The sequence below is a fragment of the Clytia hemisphaerica genome, unplaced genomic scaffold, assembly GCF_902728285.1.
Source record: "Clytia hemisphaerica strain Z4C2 unplaced genomic scaffold, Clytia hemisphaerica genome assembly, whole genome shotgun sequence".
In the NCBI taxonomy this organism is placed as follows: domain Eukaryota; kingdom Metazoa; phylum Cnidaria; class Hydrozoa; order Leptothecata; family Clytiidae; genus Clytia; species Clytia hemisphaerica.
In genome coordinates this window covers 408,155-431,595 of record NW_027103900.1, presented here as the reverse complement: position 1 = coordinate 431,595, position 23,441 = coordinate 408,155, and the positions used below count along the sequence as shown (strand labels likewise).

At 35.1% G+C, this 23,441-nt stretch overlaps 2 protein-coding genes across 2 annotated transcripts; one reads left to right on the top strand and one right to left on the bottom strand.

Moving 5' to 3' along the window:
• Positions 1 to 300: 300 nt before the first annotated feature.
• On the bottom strand, positions 301 to 10,934 carry LOC136808799 (peroxisomal trans-2-enoyl-CoA reductase-like). The gene is made up of 8 exons (XM_067065342.1): positions 10,694 to 10,934; positions 9,752 to 9,799; positions 4,996 to 5,161; positions 4,460 to 4,541; positions 3,860 to 3,956; positions 2,312 to 2,419; positions 1,677 to 1,791; positions 301 to 465 (listed from the first exon to the last, which is right to left on the bottom strand). The coding sequence occupies exons 1-8, from the start codon at positions 10,895 to 10,897 to the stop codon at positions 404 to 406; spliced, it is 882 nt and encodes a 293-aa protein (XP_066921443.1). The 5' UTR covers positions 10,898 to 10,934; the 3' UTR covers positions 301 to 403.
• A 180-nt stretch (positions 10,935 to 11,114) lies between these two features.
• Positions 11,115 to 21,020, top strand: LOC136808797 (sperm-associated antigen 6-like). The gene is made up of 12 exons (XM_067065339.1): positions 11,115 to 11,252; positions 15,040 to 15,135; positions 15,515 to 15,681; positions 15,852 to 15,920; positions 16,722 to 16,836; positions 17,170 to 17,297; positions 17,559 to 17,636; positions 17,770 to 17,943; positions 18,626 to 18,778; positions 19,470 to 19,661; positions 20,065 to 20,327; positions 20,837 to 21,020. Exons 1-12 carry the CDS (start codon positions 11,228 to 11,230, stop codon positions 20,907 to 20,909), a joined length of 1,533 nt encoding a protein of 510 aa, XP_066921440.1. The 5' UTR covers positions 11,115 to 11,227; the 3' UTR covers positions 20,910 to 21,020.
• Positions 21,021 to 23,441: the final 2,421 nt, after the last annotated feature.

Here is a 23,441-nt window from a genome sequence, read left to right as displayed (position 1 = left end):
GAAAAATTAAAAGGGTTAATGCGAAAATTATCTAAATTCGGACTAAAATTGTTCACGAGGGAGATCTCTCTGAAGAGTCGTGAACAACGTTGAAACTAGCATATAAGAGGTACTACTTAAACCAATGTTTGTTATTGTGCAAACAGCGCCAAGTCACGAGAGAGGAAAAGTCACAATCGTCTAAACGTATGGGTAGTCCACGATGGGAAAAGATCCTCAAAATGGATCTTTTTTCGAATACAAGCTCAGAGATGCGGATCTAAACATAAAGGGGTTGGTGCCAAAGATTACGGTTGGTCCCAAGAGTAGGAATGGTGTTTTTTAAATCCCACATTTAGAATGTTATTATAAAGTGCATGCACGTTATTTACCATGAAAGTAAATTTCTATACAAAAAATATTTTTATAATTTCGATTTGAAGCCATCCAAATCCTGCCACGAATATTCCTTCGTTTTATAATTATCTAGAAACAGATGAGAGGATGGTTGTAGAACGAAACCTTCCAGTAACTGTTCAATACAGTCAAAGATATCCCGCGATTGCAGTACGAGTATCTTTTGTTAACCGCGAAGGCGGGATATCCTATCAGTACAGTCAACCCGCCGTCTACCTAATCGCAGGCTCAAATTTACAGGAACTTATTTTAAATGAACAACTTCCTTTATTTTTTCCGGTCACATTTAGAATAAGTTGACCAAAAGTCGATGCAATTGCCCCTTTTGATATTTTTCATTATTTGAAAAACATTGATAAAGAAGTTGCTACCATTTCTCACTAAAACTTGACAGATATGGATCACGACATCAGAGAATGGTGTAGCAACATACACTATTAGTTACAAGGTCTTCTCGAAGTGGGATACGGGATGAGCAGGGTCCGTAAAAACCGTATTATGGTGACGAGGCTTGCCGAGATAAACTCTTTTATATCCATTTTTTGCATACATTTTAGCGACTGTAGCACAAATGTGGCACTTTCTGCTACGGTGCGCCAGGTTATGGGTCCGGGTTCTTCAAGACTCGCAAATAGCTACTTATGCAAGGTACTTAGGCCTTATTGCTTAATACTCAGCAACTAAAGGGGCGACCGGGTCAAGAAGGATTACTTGAGAAACCACGGGGGAAAAATGCGCAATTTACAGTATTGGCCGATTCAACGGCATAGCAAGCTATCGAAACGCCTTTTATATTTTAAAATCTTTAGCGAGATGTTGTATTGTTGAAGAAAATTTCAATTAGGTTTCAGTATTTGCATCAATAGTAGCGAGTTTATGTATGTGTGTTTTTCAGCGACGGAGACGGTAAGGTTCTAATTTGAGTAGATCCTGACCAGCTGAGGACGACGGTAAATCAGCACTTTTACCATCCTCGATTTTGCGGGGCGGAATTGCGGGTTTTTCCAAATCGCTTCAGTCACTCTACCGTCCTCAAAAGTGAAAATACATAAACTCGGTATTATGTATAAAGAGAAACGGGGAAATGTGTTCTAGTTTCCTGGATCGATCATCATTCCAAGCTGGCACACAACGTTGTTTCAACGTTCATCTAACGTTACATCAACGTTAGGGACGTCAGATAGACGTTGTAATAATGTTCTGTGCCAGCTGTGTTAAGTTTCCCAAACAATTGTAGAACAGTTGGCAAAAAGAAAATTAGACTTTAGTGTAACACTTACTGGGCAATTCAAAGGTATTGTGTCCATTCAAACTCTGTGCTCCGTCAATTTTCCACACATCGCCAGAAATGAAACTAGCTGCAGGTGATAGCAGAAAGCATACTGTGCCAGAGATCTGATAAATGAAAGGGATGAAAACATATAACATAGGTGAAAGCAAAATGCTAGGACTTGGACATCCTACCAGGCCGAGCTAGGAGCACTATTTCACCGCTACGCTTTTTAATATTAATATCGTGCCTTTGATAAATGTGGAAGGTAAAAACCGTGTAACACGAAATACCAGGGCAAAATACCAGGGCTTTGAGCCCCAGCCGGAACGAGCCATGAGCACTATTTTAAGGCTACACTTTTGGACATCCTATTTTTAAAATATTGTATTAATTTGGTCAAAATGACTAATATATACACATAAAACTGTAAGGAGTAATGTCCAAGAAGACTGGGCTATTCATGTAAAATATTGACTTCAGCTTTTAAATGTACAAAAAAGCAAAATAAAACACATTGCCCTAAACAACATTTCGTCCCTTGAGTGTATTTGCCAACTGTGTGATAATAAAAATAGCTGTATTACTAGAGGTCAGGTCCAAAAACAAATCAAAATTTCTACATCTAATTCATAGGTGGTATACCTCCTCTACAGTTCCAGTTCTTTTGAATGGAATGGACTTTTTGACTTCTTCAAAGAGTGTTGGATGGTCTTTATAATTCGCAGCTGCAGTATCCGAATAGATTACTCCCTGAAAACAAAAATGGAATAAATCACGTAATTTTGAGTCATTAACACTTCGAGCATCCTCCTATTTATACTAGGGGAAGCATCTTGGGGGGGGGGGAGAGCTCGGTGGCCCCTTAAATTCTCAAGATTGACAAGTGACCTTAAAGTTTTGAAATTTTAGTAGGTATGGATAATTGAAGATGATTTACAAAATTTTGGTTCAGCCACCTTTCTGGTTGGTATTTTACAGACCAGAATATAAACTCGACCAAAATCATGTATTAAAAACTGATCGACTCGTTCGATTAGACTGAAATGTTCCTAAAGGATGATTTGTCAAATTAAAGAGAAAAATTCTTTCCCATAAGTATTTGCTACTTTGCACACCGATCTGTAAAGTGCACGTTTACCTCCTGCCGGAACTCAGGAACTACTGGAAATTTTTTTTCAAAAAACCTTGCAATTTTCACCGGTGATAGATATTGACCATCTAAGGCAGTGTGCAAAATTTCAACTTTGTCACGTGAGCGGTTGGTATTTTACAGACCGGTCCGTTTTTTATCTAAAATCCTCACTTTCAGCATAACCACGTTCAAGTCAATAGCATTTTCCAATACTAGGGCTATCCTAGGGCTATTTAGGAAAAAAAGGGCAATTTTGGACCAGTCTGTAAAATACACAATACCAACAGGTGGCAAAAAAAAAAGTTAAAATGAAAAAAAGGTATTTTCACCAAAAATGCCAATTCATATTTGGTACACACTTGCAAAATTTCAAGTCGAATGGATAAGTATTTCAAAAGTTATCAAAAAAATCTTATAATCATCTTATTTTGGTCAAGCGAACCGGGCCAGAGCACGAAAAGATAACAATTCACCGGTCTAAAAATTTGGTTCGCCGCCTCAACTGCATATCAAAGCTAATCAATGCACTGGGCTTGCTAGAAATTCGCTGGGCTCTAGAATCCAGAATTCGAAGGAGTGAGTTTTTCATTCGTCAAGCTATCAAAAACAAAGCAAACTAACTGCGTCTAAGCAAAATATAGCCTTTCTGTTCAATTCAAGTGTTTTAAATGGCACCTACCATTGCCAGAATAGCAGTTTGCAAGGCAAAGGCTTTTTATTGCAAAAAAGGACCCTGATAGACCCTGATTTCACCAATAATTTTCCCCACGGGCCTCAATATGCGACTGTTGAGTATGCGCCAATCCTCATAAAATTCCACTTCTAACGGGACCAAGAAAGATAGTGCGGAAAATTTTTCAAGGTCAAATTTCGATTCTTAATTTAAGTGAAATAGTCGAGGGAGAAATAATGACGTCTTCTTTTACCTTCGGGTGGAAAGCTATCGAAAGATGAGCCTTCTTGTCGCCCCCGACTGCGTTTGCAAGACTCACTTCCAACAATGTGATCTACCAGTATAAATTAGATCCAAAAGTAAAAATAAACACTACGAAGCTTACTGGAGCAACACTGTTTATTCGGATATTGTTTGGAGCCCATTCAAGTGCTAATGTTTTGGTGAGATTGGTTACACCTGCCCTTGCTGCTCCACTGTGCCTGTAAAAAAGGATCATGCCACTCTTAATTCCAATCGCAATAGACCTTTCATAAATTACGTCACCAACATCACTTGCCTCGTATTCAAACAATTACCATGCATGATGGTGATTATGTACATTGAGACATTAAATGATTTTTTTATAAACATAGAAAGTAGTTTTAATAAAATCCGCTGGGAGTTAATTACCTTGGCAATTATTTCAAAACGAGGCTAGTGATGTTCGTGACTTATGAAAAGGTCTATTGGTTGAAGAAATTAAGTCAAAATAAAGTCAAAGAACTGTTATCATTAGTAAGCCTTTAACAATACCAATCTCCTTAAAAGACTTAAAAGGGATGAATTGAGATAACGCCAACGATTTGTCTTAATCTATTTTATATTAATAATGAAAATAAAATATGAATAAAATTTGCGGCGTTGAATGCATAGTAATTTTGCTATTTTCAGAGCCAATTTTTTAACTGATTCATGAAAGATGAATCCAGTTGTTGCTACTTACGACATGTAAGGCATTCCATTGAAATTATCAACAGTGATGTTTACAATCGATCCTCCATGTTCCCCCATCCATGCATCGTAAGCTAAAGAGAGAATCACAAAATGCTCAAGAAAATCAAAGAAATGGAGAACTCACTTACAATTGCCAACCACCTTGTGTAATCGACATTTTCATTGAAATAGAATTGTTTTTTTAATTCTCGAAAGCGGATAATTTAAAATACGAAAATGAGACATTAGCTACCGTAACTTGGTCTAATGTCGACATCCCTCCTCTAAATTCGACACCCTTTTCTAGAGTTGAAAAATTAAGAAAAGGTCGAAATTATTTTATTTGCTTAGTGGTAAGGGAATATATTATTCTTATCTCTAAAAAAGGGTGTCGCAATTAGAAGACGGATGTCGAGATTAGACCAACTTACGGTATTTACTGGCCATGTAATTGGAATAGGCATAACAAAATACAAAAGTCAAGATGTTAGGTCGGGTTGTGGTCAAACTATTCAAGCAACAACGAAAAGAACCTGATAGTTATACCTTCTTTTAAACAATGGAAAGTTCCGTTTAGATTTGTGTCAATAACGGCACTCCATCCTTTTTTGTTGATCATGGAAAATGGTGAGATGAATTGGCCACCTCCATTATTGACAAGGTAGTTGAGTTGACCAAACTTCGATACTGTTTCTTTCATCAAGGAAGACACCTGAAAGATAGTTTCCTATGTTTATCATATGCATTGTATTACATTTCAAAATTTGTTCCAATACAAAATGTTAAAATTCCAGTTTTCATGCACTTCGCATCATCAGATGTGTAACTAAAAAAATGTGCATTGTATAATTTGTTCATTGTCAACCTAACATAATCACACGAATCTAATTGGTCGAGAAAGATTTTAAGGAGTAGTACAATTAATTACTAAAGTCTGTCTCGAAATAATTTGCAGCTGGAGAAAAAAATGGCTGTAACTTTTGATAGAATTCCAATCAAGTTGCGATTTTGTGCTCGTTAAAAAGATATTCGTGAGTGGAATATTATCAAGTAAAAAACTTGAGAAAAAAAAGGAAAATGAAAATGAAAAATGAAGAAGAAAAAAATCAACTTTTTGTAGAAATGTGGTATAATTACCATTTTCACAGGAGTGACTCTTCAATCTTAGATCATCATCAATGTGAAAAAACTTTTCAAAAATATTCATTCAATCAAAAGATATCAAACAAAGTTTGTTGCTGATTGATCGACAAAAGGCTGTTTTTTTGTCGTTTTTTACCAGTTTTTACTATTTTATAGAGTCAACCAGCCATAAACTTTCTTTGATATCTTTTGATTGAATGAATATTTTTGACATTTTTTTTGACAGTGATGATGATCTAAGATTGAAGAATCACTCCTGTGAAAATGGTAATTATACCACACTTCTACAAAAAGTCTATTTTTTTCTTCTTCATTTTTCATTTTCCTTTTTTTTCTCAATTTTTTTACTTGATAATATTCCACTCACGAATATCTTTTTAACAAGCACTTAATCGCAACTTGATTGGAATTCTATCAAAAGTTACAGCCATTTTTGTCTCCAGCTGCAAATTATTTCGAGACAGACTTTAGTATGACAAACAAAAACTTTGAAGATGTCGTTTCAGTATAAGTTGAAGTGGAGGCAAAAATTGCTATAACTTTTGATAGATAGAACTCGAATTAGATAGAGCAGTTTTGTGTTCATTGAAAAGACCATCAAGAATGGATAGTTATCAAAAAGAAAAAAAGAAAAGACACTTGGAAAATGAAGATGAGAAGAGGAAATATATCCCCAATTGAAAATTTCGTTTTTCTTCTCAAATGGTGTTTTTCAGAAGCATTTCTTTGAAGGACGTTTTAGTTAAATTACAATCATTAAAGTTACTCTGAGCTTGAGGGTATGGAAGTGTCAATATTGGTTGCGTCTAACCAATATGGGTATTTCATTGTAATTTCCATTGATCCTTGGCTACTTATTTTCCTTTAAAAGAAACACTCCTTCAAAGGATGTTTCAATTAAATTACATTAATTGAAGTCACTCTAAGCTTGAGGGTATGCTAGTGTCGATATTGCTATTGGTTGCGTCTAACCAATATGGGTATTTCATTGTAATTTCATTTGCATTGATCCTTGGCTACTATTTTCTTTTAAAAGAAACACTACTTCAAAGGATGTTTCAATTAAATTACGTTCATTAAAGTCACTCTAAGCTTGAGGGTATGCTAGTGTCGATATTGCTATTGGTTGCGTCTAACCAATCAGGGATTTCACTGTAACTTTCATTGATCTTTGGTTAGTTGTTTTTATTCAAAAGAAACACTTCTTGAATGGATGTTTCAGTTAAATTACATTCATTGAAGTCACTCTGAGCTGGATGAAATGCCAGTGTCCATATCGGTTGCGTCTAACCAGTATGGGTATTTCATTGTAATTTGCATTGATCTGTTTTGATGTTTTTATTCAAGAGAAGCTTCTTGGAAAGATGTTGCGTCTAACCAATATGGGCATTTTACTGTAATTTATTGTCAAGCATATAATTTGCCGGGCAGGTGACTTCTTAATTTTCGAGGAGGTCAAGTTCGGAGAAAATTGAAAATGATACTAAGATTTAATTTGCGAAAAGAAAACAACCATTCATATTTACAAACTTTGAAACCCTCACCCACAACTAACTAGCTAGCTATAAATTGCAGTTGATACAGGTAAGATTCTTTGACTATTTCTTATGTTTCATTATGGCAAAAAATTGCTCAGTACTCACATTGACAAAATCCTCATTCCTTGTACATTTATCAGCTTTCCAATGTTTACTGATAGTGCCAGATAATACCCTGACATGGTCTGTTTTTTAACATATAAGATTAGTGTAAGTTGGTCTAATGTAGACATCCCTTCTGTTATTCTAACACCCTTTCTAGAGATTTATAACAAGTGATACTTTTATGGACCTACCTGGTTATGCCTTTAACACATATATAATTGATATCTACATGAGCGTGACCATTAAACAATCATTCAGAACACAAATAGTGACGATCTATTAAAATTAGTCGTTTGTTTCTTATAAAAAAACGTTTAGAAACCAAAATTTCATGCTCTTGAAATATTCTTTCATATTCAAGACTTCGTGAGCAAAAAAACATATCTCATCAAAAAATTTAGTAATTTTAAGAATATTGATGTATGCTTATTAATAGTGATTCTTATAGATAAACATGCGTTTTTTGAGCCAACAAAATTTTTTTGCAAAAATCTGCTTGAGCCATCTTTTACCTATGATGGTACCCTACTTTCATGCAAAAAATCAGAAAGAATTAATGATCCAATTTTTCCAAAAAAACCATTTTTTAGCCATATTTTTGTCCAAATTTGCCCCAAATTTTTTTTTCGAAAATCGGGCTCCGTCACATTCGAGGGTTTATACCGGGTGCGCCACAAAAAAGTTTCTCTCTTTGAAACTAATTTTCTCGAAATCTAAAAATCTTAAAAGAACCATTCCTATTTCATTGGAAAGAAGAAAGATAAATCTAAATTTTGTTGGGTCATTTATTAAATTCGATTCATTAGAACAAAAGTTATACTCGGTTGAATGAAAAAGTTACTTTCAGAAAGTGCTCGAAATCGTTAAAAATCGACCTATCAAATTTTTATTTTAAAATTGGCAATCACAATAACGTAGTGGTCTAAAGAAACGACTATTCTTTTTTAGAATCAACCTTACAATCTAGTTTTTATATTTGTAAACATAGAATTTTTTTTCATAGTAGTGTTATTTGGGGGTCGGATTTAGGTAGGGTGCGCACTCGTCGGGATTTTTTGCGCGGAACGAGGAAGAATTTATAAAAATGAACTTCAATGCATTAGTACTTACCTTTGAATCATCCAAATCTGTTCATTCTTTTTTTTAAATCAATCAGGAATTATCAGGGAAACAAGTAAAAAAAACTGCATCTAGGTATCTATTTTCTTTCCAAAGATATTCATGTTTTTCGACATCAAGGTGAAAACGCGATTTAGCGCTGACCACGGCACCGAAAAATTCTTGACCCACATTGAAACAAATGGCTGTCGCTATTGAGCTGGTTCATCTTTTCAATCGCGGTTTTTTTAGTAAACCCAGGGTAAGATTAGGCTACAGTCTATCACATGCTGCTTTATTTGAAAACCTAAAGGCTGTCTGGATTTTTGAAAAAATAGAAGGAATTGCAATTTTTCAACAAAATTGCGGATTTTTTCATGTAAGCAGCATACACCATCTGAAAGCTGAAGATTACAGCTTTCTAGTGGTGAAATTTGTTTTTAGCTATCATTTCCAGCTCATTAAAGATAAATAAGCTAAAGTTTAACAGTCACTGATTTTCAGACCATACCGGCAAAACTCCCCACACCCCGCCACACGGAAGACTAGATTTCATCCGCCATTTTTGGCGCGATTTTGGTGCTTCCGAAAATTATTTCTTGCTGGCGTGGTGGTGTAAGGAGGCGATTCTTTGAAAAGGTGATTTTTTTGTGTTTTGAAAATGGAATAACTTTGGGAATACTTAACCAATTCTAATAAATGACCCCTCATTTTTCTCACAAAGGTAAGGACTTTCAAATAAAATTAGTTTGGTTTCTAAAAATTGAGGGGAAAATTTTGGCCTGTCCACCCTAATTTAGGGGCGACGTCCATATTCAATCTTGCCACGCGTAACGGGAAAAGACCGTTAGTTTTCAAACATACCTACCCACCCTCTTAGCGGTCTTCATGATTTGACCAAAATTTTACCGAAGCTTTCATTCCCGCTAAAATCAAAACAAACGGCCCGTTACAAAGGTCGCCATTTTCAGAGGTTTACAACGGCCGAATTCCATCACAATTTTTAAACGGCCTTTGTTTTTAAAACTCCCAAAGCAAGAATGTTATACTCTGAAACCACCCCTAAATTGCTCAGGGAAAGGATTTTGGATAGCATGCTAAAGGAAAAAGCGAAGAAGTGAGCGTTACGATAAGCGATTTTTGATTTTTTCCTTGGAATTTTTAGTGGAGTTTCATTTTGGTCATCAATGCCACAGCTAACTCTCAACATTCCAATATACCTACCCACTAACGGTCTTTTCCCGTTACGCGTGGCGACTTTGAATATGGACGTCGCCCCTTAGGCAGGACTGTCTACTGACTGCCATTGATCGAACTTAATCGAACACTCACGTCATCTTATTGATTCGTTTTTTTTTGTTTTGACCTTCTTAATCCTGCATAACTAGGCTTTTTCACATGTTGAAAGATTTTTATACCTCTTCTTCTTTTCTGATGTTACATGGTATGGCAACACTGCTGTTCCCCTCAGGCAAAATCGTCGATTCTGTAGAGGTCACGAAATTGCCGAGTACAGACGTCAAAAAAAAAAAATTCAAAATGGCTGCCGAGCGAGCACTGACAAAAACAAAAAATTAGGAGTTTTCAATTGCCTACTACATCAGAATAAGACAGAGAAATGCAGTAAAATAAAAAGTAAACAAACCTTGAACCTTTTGTTTGTCAAAATAAGGAAAATATTCTAGCTGCAGTAATGTTTACATTCAGAAATAAATCCATTTTCCACCAGACCTACAACAAGGTTTCAAACCACGCTGCGGCATTACTGGCAATGAATTCTGACTTAAAAAATGTTGGTCCAGTTCCCTAGAAAGGGTATGATTACACTTCCAAATGACTTTTTTTTACAATAACATTTGTCTTCTCACAAATCCAAAAATAAAGGTTATAAAACCAACACGGGGGTCAACATTCTTTACAACAAACCGTCAGATCAAACTTATAAAGATCAACCACGTAAATGTCACTTGTTTTCCTGATATCTGAATAATATTAAAACCTTTCTGTATATATTTGGTTCTTCAAAACCATTTCCCTTTCCCGCAGCAGGCTTTAAAGTTCATGTTGACCCCCGGTTTTGTTTGCGCGGTAATCTAGAAAGGCCTTTAGTGCGGTATAAACAAATGATTTCATTGGCTTAAAAAAGTCAAAACATCAAGCTATATCACGTGATCAGAATCATGATCGGACTAAACGGGAGCCGTGGTCATATGTCATATGATATTTTCGCGCGTTTTAATTCGGCAAAGTTTAGTAAACTCGACCACGTATCAATGTTTTGATTTTTCAAGCGGGGATTTCTGTAGAATGATAAAATATGGCTTGGCTAGAATCGACACCATAACAGCAGTGGCAAAAACCTTTTCTTTCTTCAGTCTTTCATTGAGTTCTTTAGAGCTTTTCTCAATGACTTCTTTTTTTCTTGAAGATATAACAACATTGCACCCTAGTGTTGCAAGCTCATAAGCAATAGCTTTTCCAATTCCGGTTCCACCTCCTGTGACAACAGCAACTTGATTTTTAAAAAGGCCATCCCTAAAAACTGATCCAAATTTTGCCGCCATCTTGAATGGAACATGCTTTCGCTTTCGATTTTAGAATCTTTTTGGAATTATAGGAAGTGTGACCATTATAGCTGAAACTAGTATGACCATGGACCAAAGAAAACCAAGACCGGAATCAAAGGTCGATTGCTTAATACCGAGAGGGGCAGGGAGAGCCGAACTAATGGTCTGCAAAATTATTTTTAACGTAGCTATGTGATGCCGTGATCCTAACAACGAGTGATCTTGTTTTTGTGATCAAATCAAAACAACAAGAAAGCAAAGCTAGGCTGCTAGATTTGTTGGTAAACTTGTCACTGAAACCCAGCTAAACCTGAAGAATTGCTCAAGATGAGTACACGTCAAGTATTGCAAGGTGATAAATTGAAATTGGAGTAAACTAAAATGTTACCATCTTTTTTATCCTAAAAGTTTTTTTGTAAAGAAGTTAAATTGACAGAATTTATACTGATAACCTCCAAAGTTTTTTGACTGTAGTTTATTCTGACTGTCTGAGGTTCCATTATAGTTAAACAGTCAGGATTGGATAGAAATATGTGTTGTTCAAAAATGTGCTATTCAGTTACAGTGGACTGCATTTACTTATGGCTAAATCTTCATGATGCACCGGCCTTGCAAGTACACCGCGCGGGTACGCGCAGGCAATACTGTGCGTGTAAGCGCACAGGCGAGCGCAGCGTTTTGTTAGGGATAGGCAGCGCCAGCCTGCTGCTCATCCCTAACATGCACCCAGACGGCTGTGCACCCTCCCGGCCGGGTGGTGCACCCGTGTGTGGGGTCTTCCTGGGGGAGGACAACATCCAAGCTCTCAAACATCACAAGCCAAATGAAATTACTTTCGATTTCCCGTAGAAATTATGCGATGAAAAATCCGGGGGTCAATAAATGAAGACTTTCTTTTCTGCACAAGTTATCTTTCCTTATAACGAATTATTACTTTTCAATATAATTGTTAAATATAATTTTTGATTACAAAAATATTTTACATTGTATTTTAAGTTTGAAAAAGTCGATTCTACTTAGTTCTTTGTTTTCACGTCTAACCCCCGTCTCAAAAGAAGTCCCAGAATCCCGAGATTTTGGCAGTCTGGCGTTCAAAACAAAGGCGTTTTTATTTTCCGCCCACTTACGAAATTTTCTTTAAAATAGGCATTTAAAATATCAAAGTTAAAAATACTAGTATAACACTTTATTTTCTACCATATAGTCCTTCTTCCAAAACGAAAAAACAAAATACACTAGAGAAATAAAGAAATTTCGAGTGTTATCAAGCCACCCAAAATGAACTTTCATTCGTCGCGCGTCATTGGATTGTTTACGTCACGATCTATTGTCAACCATTGTCCAATCCCGTAAGCGATTGAAATGCCGTCAGTAATAATCTGAGAAAGAGAACAATAACATTATGACATCACACAAATAAATTACGCTGGGAAAGTCCGCGAGGACAACACGCGGTCTTAACTTTTTTCCCTCGTAAGTTTGGGGGGAAAACGAAAGTACTCTATATTTTACGTATGGGGAAGTGTAAGAAAGATTTACAAAATAGAAAAGTTTCGTTTTGGGGTAAAGAATCAGTATTGTGAATTTAAGCGAGTTTCTATTTTGCAATTTTTCTACAGAGCCAAATAAAGATTTTTTCTATTGTTCTTGCTCGATTGCCTCTAAGGATGAGTTCCGTAGTTATGAGGTTATCGAGACAAAATGTGACGAATTTGCGCGGAAACGAAATTTAACATTAGTCTAGGCTGCCTTGAATTTCGGAAAATTAGCAGCCGTTGTGGCCCAGTGTTCAGTCAGGGAAATCCCTCAATTGCGGTATACTGCAATTGCAGTAGTTTTCATTCGTGTTTAGCCTACAAAGGCTTATAACGACTACATATAGTGCTGGTCGACAAAGATAAACAAACATCGACTATAAAAAATCGTACGAGAAGAAAGCTTTTCTTTATCAAAAGAATCTGATCTACGGAAAAAATATTTTGTCTGTGCGTTAAAAAGATATGATCAATTATGTAGACGTTTATAAAGTTTGTAAAGTGACGTTTATACCGCAATTGCAGTAAAAATTTACTACCGCAATTGAGGGATTTCCCTGACTGATGTTGTAGACTACGTGTTTCGTAATCGGAAACATGTAGGTTCGAACCGGGGTAAAGTATTGAAAAGTTTCAAAAAAATTTTTAAGTCTCCGTGCTTGTCGGTGGTGCATCATGAAGATTTAGCCATAAGTCTGCATTTAGAGGGATGTCATTTTGGATAGGTTAAAAACTCTTCTAAAGACTAAAATAAATAAAACAATTATTGAATTTCATGATAATGATATGCGTTTGATTGTGTTCAATGGATTCAGCATTCAATTTGGCTGCGGTCACAATGAACTCCAAAAAATGAGTCGAGAGATTTTTTAAATAGAACTTTTTTTTAAAGAGGCCACCCTGTTGAATAATTATGTAGTTCAGAGCAGAAAAACAATGATAAAACCATTCATAATTATTACAATATGCATGATACAGTAATTATGCATGGCTCTATCATTGTTTATATGGCTGGACTACATAATTATTCAACAGGGCGTCCTCTTTGAAAAAAGGTCTATTGGACCGGAGAAATAAAAAAATTTTTTTGGAAATTGAAAATACATGCCTACTGTTTTGCCGTGTTTATGAAGACGGTCTGTCGCCGTTCTCCTTGCAGATTTCACCTTATGGCTCGACCCTTTTTTTCAAATGTGGTATCTCTGTTTTTTTACTAAGAGATAATAACATCTGACAGTTAGTCACACTAGCGTCCCGCCAAAATGTGTATCAAAGATTAATGCTGCGAAAGCGCTATATCGTTTACCTGACTTTCAAGCAAAAAATACACCGCAAAACTTCATGGAAAAATAACCCGGTGCTTTTAAATGAAATTAACCTGAAATTGCCTAAAATTTGAGCCATAGTGGATGAAAAAACTAGAACTAGAACTTCCCAAGAAAAAGGTCTACGGAGGAGACGGAACTCACCTAGATCCGCGCACTGTTGGATAGGCTATTTCCCGGAAAATTCGCCAGACCTAAACCGGATATAAACTTTGCATGAGGAATACTTTGACAATGTCAATGTTTTATGTGTCAACTATGTACAGTAAGCATTGTATTGTATTGTTGAAATAGGAAAGAGAAAAGAGGTAATGCTAGCATTGTCAGCTGTCAGGGTTCGATTCCCACTCACGGCAGTTCACTTGGCAAGTGAACGTTCCTTCGCCCGGGTCAACCCATGCCATGTGAGGGGAATTGGGTAGTCAGTTCAAGGTGCTGACGGGGCGCTCATTAGTAAGCGTCTATAGTTGCGAGAATAGGCCTCTAAAGCCTCCTGCAACTCAACCAAATAGAAATAGAAATGTTAAAAAAACATGAGAGATTATTTATATCAAAAACAAAACACATCGATTTTACCCAGCTGTATGAGGAGAAGCCAGTTAAACAAACAGCATCATAGTTTGTATCATGTTGAATAGCAAATTATACTTTAATCAGAAATTTAGCAAGATTTAAATTTTGCCAAGAGTTGACAGCTTTGCTTGGGATCCTTCCCAGCTTGTACTTGATTAATGGAAGACCCATTTCACGTTCAATGCCCAAAGTCATCAAAATGAACGGCTCTTAGAAAACCTCTTTGTCAAAGAAAAATGAAACAGATGTAGTAAGTAAGTTATGGTGAAGGAATTTTCCATGTAAGTTCCCCTAAATTTGTTTTAATAATATTTTGTACTTTATTTAATTTTGGTTTAAGAAAATAGTTAAAACATTATCTGTTTAGTTTAGCTTAGATATATGTGAGCAAAATGGATTAATGTATGAAAAAGTTTTCAAATTTTATTGTACCTTTTAAATTAATGAGTTAAAGTTAAGTTAGTATTGAATATCTTTTTAATTCTCAAGAAGGTGAAGGTCATAAAAATTTATTCAATCTTGTTCTGTAGACAATCATATATCAATATACCAACCAGTTGTTGCTCATTAGAAAGTGTTTATTACTTACAATTGAATGGCATCAGCAACTCTTTGAAAAAAGCCATTTTAAATTACCAAAACAATAGTGGATGGAATTGTAAATTTTATCAGAATCAAAGTTGAATATCTTTTATTGCTTTTTCAGTATTTGAGCAATACCAGAAAGCTCGAACCACCTTCGTTCAGACCATAGCAGAGCTTGCAACAAGACCACAAAATATTGAAATATTACAAAATGCAGGTTTGTAAATTAGATATCGTAACATTTGTGTACTCTTTTCTTACAAATTATTTTTACCTCTACTATCAAAATAAAATTTTCATAATTATTTATTGTATTTTCTGTTTGCCAGCTGATCAAAAAGTTTCTTCCTTTGATTTAGATTTGATTAAAACATATTCATAATTTCTTTCAGAATTTTCAAGATTTTCACGTTTTTCCAAAGTTATGTGGCCAAAAATTGCCATTATGGAAGCAAAGGTTTGAATTTGTAGAGGCGACTCCTTGCACAAAGTGAACGTTTGCTTTCATAAGGTCGGAAGTTATATGATGTAAAAAAACTTGAAAAAACTCTATCTATCTTCCTTTAATTTGGTAAAAATATCTGATTCCGTTTTAGGTGTTATGGCTTTGTTACGCCCACTTTTATTAGATGTTGTACCAACAGTGCAACAGACGGCTGCTTTAGCACTTGGTCGATTAGCAAATTATAATGATGATCTTGCAGAAGCCGTAGTTAAAGGAGATATTCTTCCCCAATTAGTATATTCATTAGCAGAACAAAATGTAAGAATGGTTGTTTTCTATTCTGATTTATTTCTTATAATGAATTACCCAAAGTGTATAATATATCTGTCATTCACCTTTTCAGTTTTTTTATATTCAGGTATTTTATTACAACCCTTAGGCTATCCTGCAATATAAAAATTAATCTACCTTGTTATGTTTTTTTTCAGAGATTTTACAAGAAAGCAGCTGCATTTGTACTAAGAGCTGTTGCAAAACACAGTCCAGAACTGGCACAGGTAATGCTCTCTTTTTTATCAGGCTTTTTCGTTTTGAGATTCTACTTAATAGTATGTCTGCAACGGCAATGGGAAGCGACCCGAAGGTTCCTCTTTCGATAGCTTTCAACCCGAAGGCAGGGGAAGATGCCACTCTTTCTCCCTGGATTGCTCCACTTACCCTCGATCCTTCTCTTAATTGCTGAGCATTAAACAGAGAGGTATCAAGTACCATTTTGGGAATCTTTGTTATGACTTGGCTGGGGGTTGAACCCAAAACCTTTCGCACCATAGCTGGTTACTCTGCCACTGCACTACAATCGCTTCTGCTTGATACCCAGTTTTTATCATTCACAAGAATCTTTTATCTCGTGCTTATGCACTAAAATTTTAAGCACTGATGGAAGTTTAATCCAAATTTTGTTTCTTTATGTCACTATTAAAACCCTAAAGATTTTACATGGCTTACAATACGATGATGCTTTTTCCAGTCCAGGCAGCTGTGATTGCTGCATTGCTTCGGCCTGTAAATTTTTTCGGCCTTAAAAAAGTCTGCATTATACGAAACAAAAGTGTAAGATGTCGAGCAAATGGCAAGAAAAATTGCTAGCGCTTTCAACAGAAGCAGTTTTAACTGATTTTGTTTCAGGCCTTGCAATTTTCTTTCGCAGTAAGTTTATTGCATTTCATATTTCGTGGAAAGTTTTGATCTGTTACATTTTGCAATTTCTCGCGGGCTTAACATTGCTTGCCTCCTGTAAAAACATCAGTGTAGCCTTAGCTTAACTTTAAATATTACTTTTATTTTCCTTCTCATTCAAGGCTGTAGTAGATTGTGGTGCATTAGAAGCATTGGTGATTTGTTTGGAGGAGTTTGATCCTGGAGTGAAAGAATCAGCAGCATGGGCACTTGGTTATGTTGCCAGACACAATGCAGGTTTGTGATGAGGAGTATATTTACTTAATTAAAAATTTGTCCTATTTGCTTATTCCCTCAAATCCCATTTACCAAATTTTTGTAAAATATGTTTTCGTCTTTAATCAGGATCATGGAGGCAATTATTTAGTCTGAATTCTTTTTTAGCATTGTACACTTAGAACGGGAACCAGCAAACTTTAGCATTTTCTAGTCCAGCTTGAGTTCAATGTTTTAAGGAACTTTAGCATGCATGTAATATAGAAAACACATTAAAAGGTCCGTTTGAAATTTATAGGTTATAATGTATTGACTGTCCTTTTTAGTTGAAATTGAGAAATTTTTATCTTTCAGAACTTTCACAAGCAGTCGTGGATGCTGGTGCAGTACCACTATTGGTTCTTTGTATCCAAGAACCTGAACTGGATTTGAAAAGAATCGCTGCGTCAGCACTCAGTGATATCTGCAAACATTCACCTGAGGTACATTTTAATATTAAGAACACGTGAAGAAGAATGCTAAGATATCAACAATAAGATGTTTTTTTGTATTCGACCTGTTGGTCGATATTTATTGTGAAAATTGTCAAAAGCCAATCTGAAGAGACATTTACAAAGAATTACAAATTTAAGAAAATATCTAACCATTCAAATGATTTCCAATTTTTTTATAATTATTCATAAATTACATTTATAAATATGACTTTTGGTTGGGATTGAGTCATTTCTCGTACATTTTTTCAGCTTGCACAGACGGTGGTAGATGCTGGAGCTGTTTCACATTTAGCTCAAATGATTTTAAACGATGATGCTAAATTAAAGGTACTGGGTTAAACTTTTACTGAATATCAAATTATTCTAAAAATGTTCTGCTTGTAAATATATTCAAATTAGGTGCTGAGTCAAAGTGTAAATATTACAACTGAGTTTATCACATTTATTTTCATATTCATAGCGTCAAGTCTTCTCAGCATTGAGTCAGATTGCCAAGCATTCAGTTGATCTTGCTGAAATGGTTGTGGAAGCTGAGATCTTCCCTGCTGTGTTGAGTAGTTTGACCAACACTGATGAATATGTTAAGAAGAATGTGGCAATGTTGATCAGAGAAGTTGCCAAACACACACCTGAGGTTCGTTTTATTGTGATTGGACCTTCATTCTTTTCAACAAAATGGTGTAGTCAGGAAAGAGTGAAAACAGAGAGCAACGGTTTAACTCACTAAAGAATATTTTTCTCAGCAATCAAAACTTGTTATTGGTGAAAAACTCAAACAACTTTTAACTTAATTTCAAATATTATGTCCATTGCAATTTCATCCACTGATATTTCATGAATTACAAAACTGCTTTAGGGTAACGATCGCAAATGCCCCGAAATAGCACACTATTTTTTATCCCACTAGGAAAAATCCTGGTTTGAAACTAGGTGGTGTGATGATATTTTATAAAAAGCGTAGTGTTTTTCTCCTCGAAATAAGAAATTACATTGGCTGAAGGGAGTATCCAGAATATCTTACGACTTACCATGACAAAGAGTAATAGCTGGTTGTTGTCAAAAAGAACATCATCTTCTGAAATCGTCTGTTTCTTTTATATCTTCAATTCAAAGTCATTGTAAAAAGAATTTTGTAGACTTATATTTTGATGAATGTTATGCTGTGTTATTAAAGCTTAATTTTTATATTGCATTTGAACCGTGAAAAACCAAAATAACTTCGATTAAGAAAAAGTCGTAGTCGTAGCACCAATGCTCTACCCGATAACTGGAAATATTTTCCTTAAATATTAATACCATTACATGCATTCTTTTAGTTATCTCAATTGATTGTCAACGCTGGAGGCTTAGCAGCAGTGATCAATTACATTGGAGATTCTCACGGCAACATTCTTCTTCCTGGTGTTATGATGCTTGGTTACGTTGGTGCACATTCTGAAAACCTCGCCATGTCTGTCATCTTAAGCAAGGTACGTTTTTTACATATAGTGTGTCTCAAAAAAAGCGGAACAGAATTTGTATAAAGTAAAATCCTCAAAACTCATTATCTAAACTTGGCTTGGAATAATTGAAATTAAAATTCCTGTTCAATCAACAGAAAAATTGAATAGGTTTCTGAGATTGAAATATTAAGTATATAAGTCATTTAATTACGCATAAATCACGAGGATTTTACTCCGCTTTTTTTGGGACACTGTATAGTGTGCTAAGAAAAAGCGAAACAGAATTTATATAAAAACAAGGATTTTACTCTATAAATAAAATCTGTTTTTCCTTTTTTCCGGACACTGTATTTTTAAAGGGTGATAAGCAGTCACTAACTAAGGGTAGCATTCATTAAAATAGAAACGCTATAGACTCAACACGTTTTTCTTTTTTGTTGCCAAAAAGTGACTAATATCATACTCTTTTTATTCTTTGCAAACGACTTCGATGTTTCTTATTTTCCACCTTGTAATTGTTAAGTTCTTTCCTCGATGAGGTATATAGAACGTGCCGCATGTTTAGAATGACAGAACAAAGACGCTAGGCTGAGCGCCTTCAAATTTACACCATACGCCTTCAAACTTACGCCCTACGCCTTCCACATACGACAACCTATTTCAAATTTCGTATCTTGTTTGTAATTCATCATTGCCTGTCATTTCCTTTATTTTACAGGGCGTTGTTCAGTTGTCCATTGTTCTCTCCGAAGAAAAGGAAGATCACATCAAAGCAGCTGCTGCATGGGCGTTAGGTCAAATTGGGCGTCATACGCCCGAACATGCTAAAGCAGTAGCGATTGCAAATGTCTTGCCAAAACTTTTGAATTGTTATTTGTCTACAGAGTCTTCTGAAGATTTATCCACCAAGGTAAAGTGATTTTAGATATTTAAAAAAACACTGGTAAAATTCAAGTGAATTCAATGTGGAAAGCTGCCCGTATAACTCTACCCTTCCAAACTAATTTGGAGCGCTTCCAAATCGTTTTTGGTTATAAGATTTCGTAGTAATTTCCCTTTTTCTCAAATATTACGACCATGATTGTACCGTCTAAAGTCTAGCGAGTTTTTGTATCTACCCTTTGAGGGCGAAGGAGTGGTAGAAATGATTTGGAATAATTCGCAGTGGTGACCCGAGCAACCAGGATTTAAAACCCAAACTAACAGTCGCAGGAACATAACTCCCTATTTTCAGCCCTTTAACAGTGTGAAGATTTTTAATCTAAACCAATTATTTTTATATGCTAATTAATTTTTCAAATTCTTTTTTTCAGGCTAAGAAAGCTTTAAAAAACGTTTTGCAACGTTGCATCCACTTACCAGCCTTGGAGCCGCTCTTGCATAGCGCACCGTCTAATATTCTCAAGCACGTGGTCTCGCAATTCTCCAAGATCCTTCCGCACGATCCGAAAGCGCGTAAAGTGTTCGTCACTTCTGGAGGGTTGAAGAAAATACAAGAATTGAAACCAGAACCTGGATCAGCTCTCCACGAATACGTCAATACAATTAATAATTGCTATCCTGAAGAAATTGTCCGGTATGTGAAATATATTTTTGTTTGAAATTTAGTTTTGTTGGATTTTAGATTCTTGAAATTGTAATACAGTGTGGTCTGAACGGGGACAGGTTTTCTATAAAGTAAATACCTGAAAAAACTCCTGCTGAAGTTCAGCTTGTTAATTTTTCGAAAATTTTCCAACACCCCCCCCCCCCCCGGTTATTAATTTTTAAGAATATTTGCAGGTATCAAAGAGGGAACCTTATTGCCCTCTAAATTGCCTGATTTTAGGCTATATTTTTTACCTTATTTTTGAGTTTTCAGAAGTACAATTTCCAGCCCCCACCCCCTAGCAATTAGGTCCGTTCATTTAAATTTTGAAAATTTTTCAAACCCTTCCCCGTTTATTTGGAATCTAAGGTTTTTTGGAGAATATACTGACACAATTACATGCTATTTGCATTCCTTTCTAGCCCAATTTACACAGGGTGTCTTGAAAAAAAAAATACTATCCCAATTTAATTTATTCTATTTTCTTTATTTTACAGATATTATTCACCGGGATATTCCGAAAAATTGTTGGACCGAATAGAACAATACGAAATTCCAGCAGTAAATTAAATATTTTTTTCTAATTTTATTTTCCTGATTTTTACTTTTCTTTTATTCAATAATTACCATTTTATTTTACTGTATATACTTATGATATAATTTAGATAATAAACTGCGAGAGAGAGAATTAACAGCTGACATGTAGTTTTCCTCCAAAATCTTTATCGACGTTTTAAATCCAGATTTGACACGTACTGCCAATTTTGCCACTCAACCTCAGGCCAGAAAATGTTGTATGTAAGGAAGGTGCTTTATATATAGTTAACTTTCGCTAATTCGAACTCAAACTGAGCTATAAATGTTCAAATTATAGAGATATTTGGATAAAATTGAACCAGTTCCCCATTCGACTATTTTATTGTAAATAACTGAAACTTGGATAACCATGATTTTATTTTATAAAATATATTTTAATAACAAAATTTTCTTTGTTGTTTAATTCTTAACTTTCGCTATACTCTTCTTATAAGAACAATTTTGTAAGAATAACGAGACTGAAAAAAGTCACAAAATAAGAACAATCCCGGGGGGGTTGAAATAAGAATGTCCTGGGTGGAAAATTTTCGAAAAATTAATTAGCAGGGGGGCGGCTATTAGGTACCCGAGAGTATACAATATTAAAGTCTGTCCAGATATAATTGGCAGTGGAAACAAGAATGCCTGTAACTTTTGATAGTCAAATATTATTATGGAAATTTTTTTTGCTTGTTTTAGAGAATCAAAAGCGCTATATTTGAATGTATTTTTGGTTGAAAAATTCGCGATTTTTAGCGGTTAAATGTGCAATTGTAAAAATTGAGCTTTTTCTCTACTTATGCTATAACGTTCATTTTTACACCAGTGGTAGTTCAACCTTAGGTTAAGAAGTTTGTTAAATTTCAAGGCGAACAGAAAAGTCCTTCGGAAGATATGGGACCCGAAATACCCCTTGGTAGCACTTTTCTGTGAAATATCAAATCTCCAACTTATTACTATAAACGGGGTAGTGATATGATAAAACAGTTTTTCGATCATAACGCATTTTACGATCTCTTTAATGATCTCATAGCCAAACTGTGTTTAGTGTTTTGGGAATTAGCAAAGTTCTTTAATGACTTAAAAATAACAAAGGCAATATAAGTTATTGCTTATCTTTTCAATAAAAACAATTAAAAATACTGTGATTTCACTTCGTTTCGAAATAATCAATGATCCCAATAATACCAATGCACCAACACTTAACACTTTCCAACTTTTAATTGCACTGTTCAAAAAAGATAACATAACTCCCGTTTTTAGTAATAAGTTGGAGATTTGATATTTCACAGAAAAGTGCTACCAAGGGGGATTTCGGGTCCCATATCTTCCGAAGGACTTTTCTGTTCGCCTTGAAATTTAACAAACTTCTTAACCTAAGGTTGAACTACCACTGGTGTAAAAATGAACGTTATAGCATAAGTAGAAAAAAAGCTCAATTTTTACAATTGCAAATTTAACCGCTAAAAATCGCGAATTTTTCAAACCAAAAATACATTCAAATATAGCGCTTTTGATTCTCTAAAACAAGCAAAAAAAATTTCCATAATCATATTTGACTATCAAAAGTTACAGGCATTCTTGTTTCCACTGCCAATTATATCTGGACAGACTTTAACTGTTTTGAAGGTCTATACGGGAAAATATGAATAACCGTGACGAAGTCAGAAGAAACCGTGTTATTTCTATTGTATTTCTTAATCGATTCTCTCCTAGATGTTTGTGTCGCATAAAGGATGTCACAGAGGTAACTCATAACACCCAAAATGAGTAAAAAATTGACGAAATTTCAAAGTTGAACTCAACCTGGCTCAACGAAAATGATTCATACCATCGGATAGAGCATGAATTCTGAGCAACTGAGCGAAAAAGTATACTGTACTCCAATTCCAAAATTTTGTCAGTTAGAAAAAAATGTAGCCTATTTCACAGGATTTCGAACTTTAAATAGCCATATCTTTTTGTGTATAAGAATTGTTGTAGTATAGTTTCTTGCTCAGAATTTCATGCTCTATCCGATGGTACCATGAACATATAAACGACTGGACATCTATCTTTTATTGTCTCTTTGAAGCGAGCTTCGTTGCCGCCTGTATTTCAAAATTGCTATAAAAAATCCGACAATATTCCGTCGTAATTTTATTTCTTTGAATTGTTTAGGTAAAATGATTGATAGAGCTTGAACATTACTCCTAATGCACAAAAAGATTATTTTCAAAATTTTTCACGAGTTTGCAATATATTTTATCAACATTTTCAACTCTGAAATGCAGAATTTCAACTGCGTGTATACTTTTGAATCCCTTTTGTCACTCCAATAATTTTTTTTATGACTTGAAAAAAATAGCTTGCCAAAGTGGGTGCCTGTGTCATAAGAATATCGAAATTAGAATGTGACACTCTCTAAAATTATTAGACACTTTTAAGTCAAAATTTGGAAATATTAGTCGGAGTTTTGACAAGCTGGCGATGATTTTGCCTCTGTTATCTTCGTTATGATATAGATAAAAGACTTGATAAGAGTAG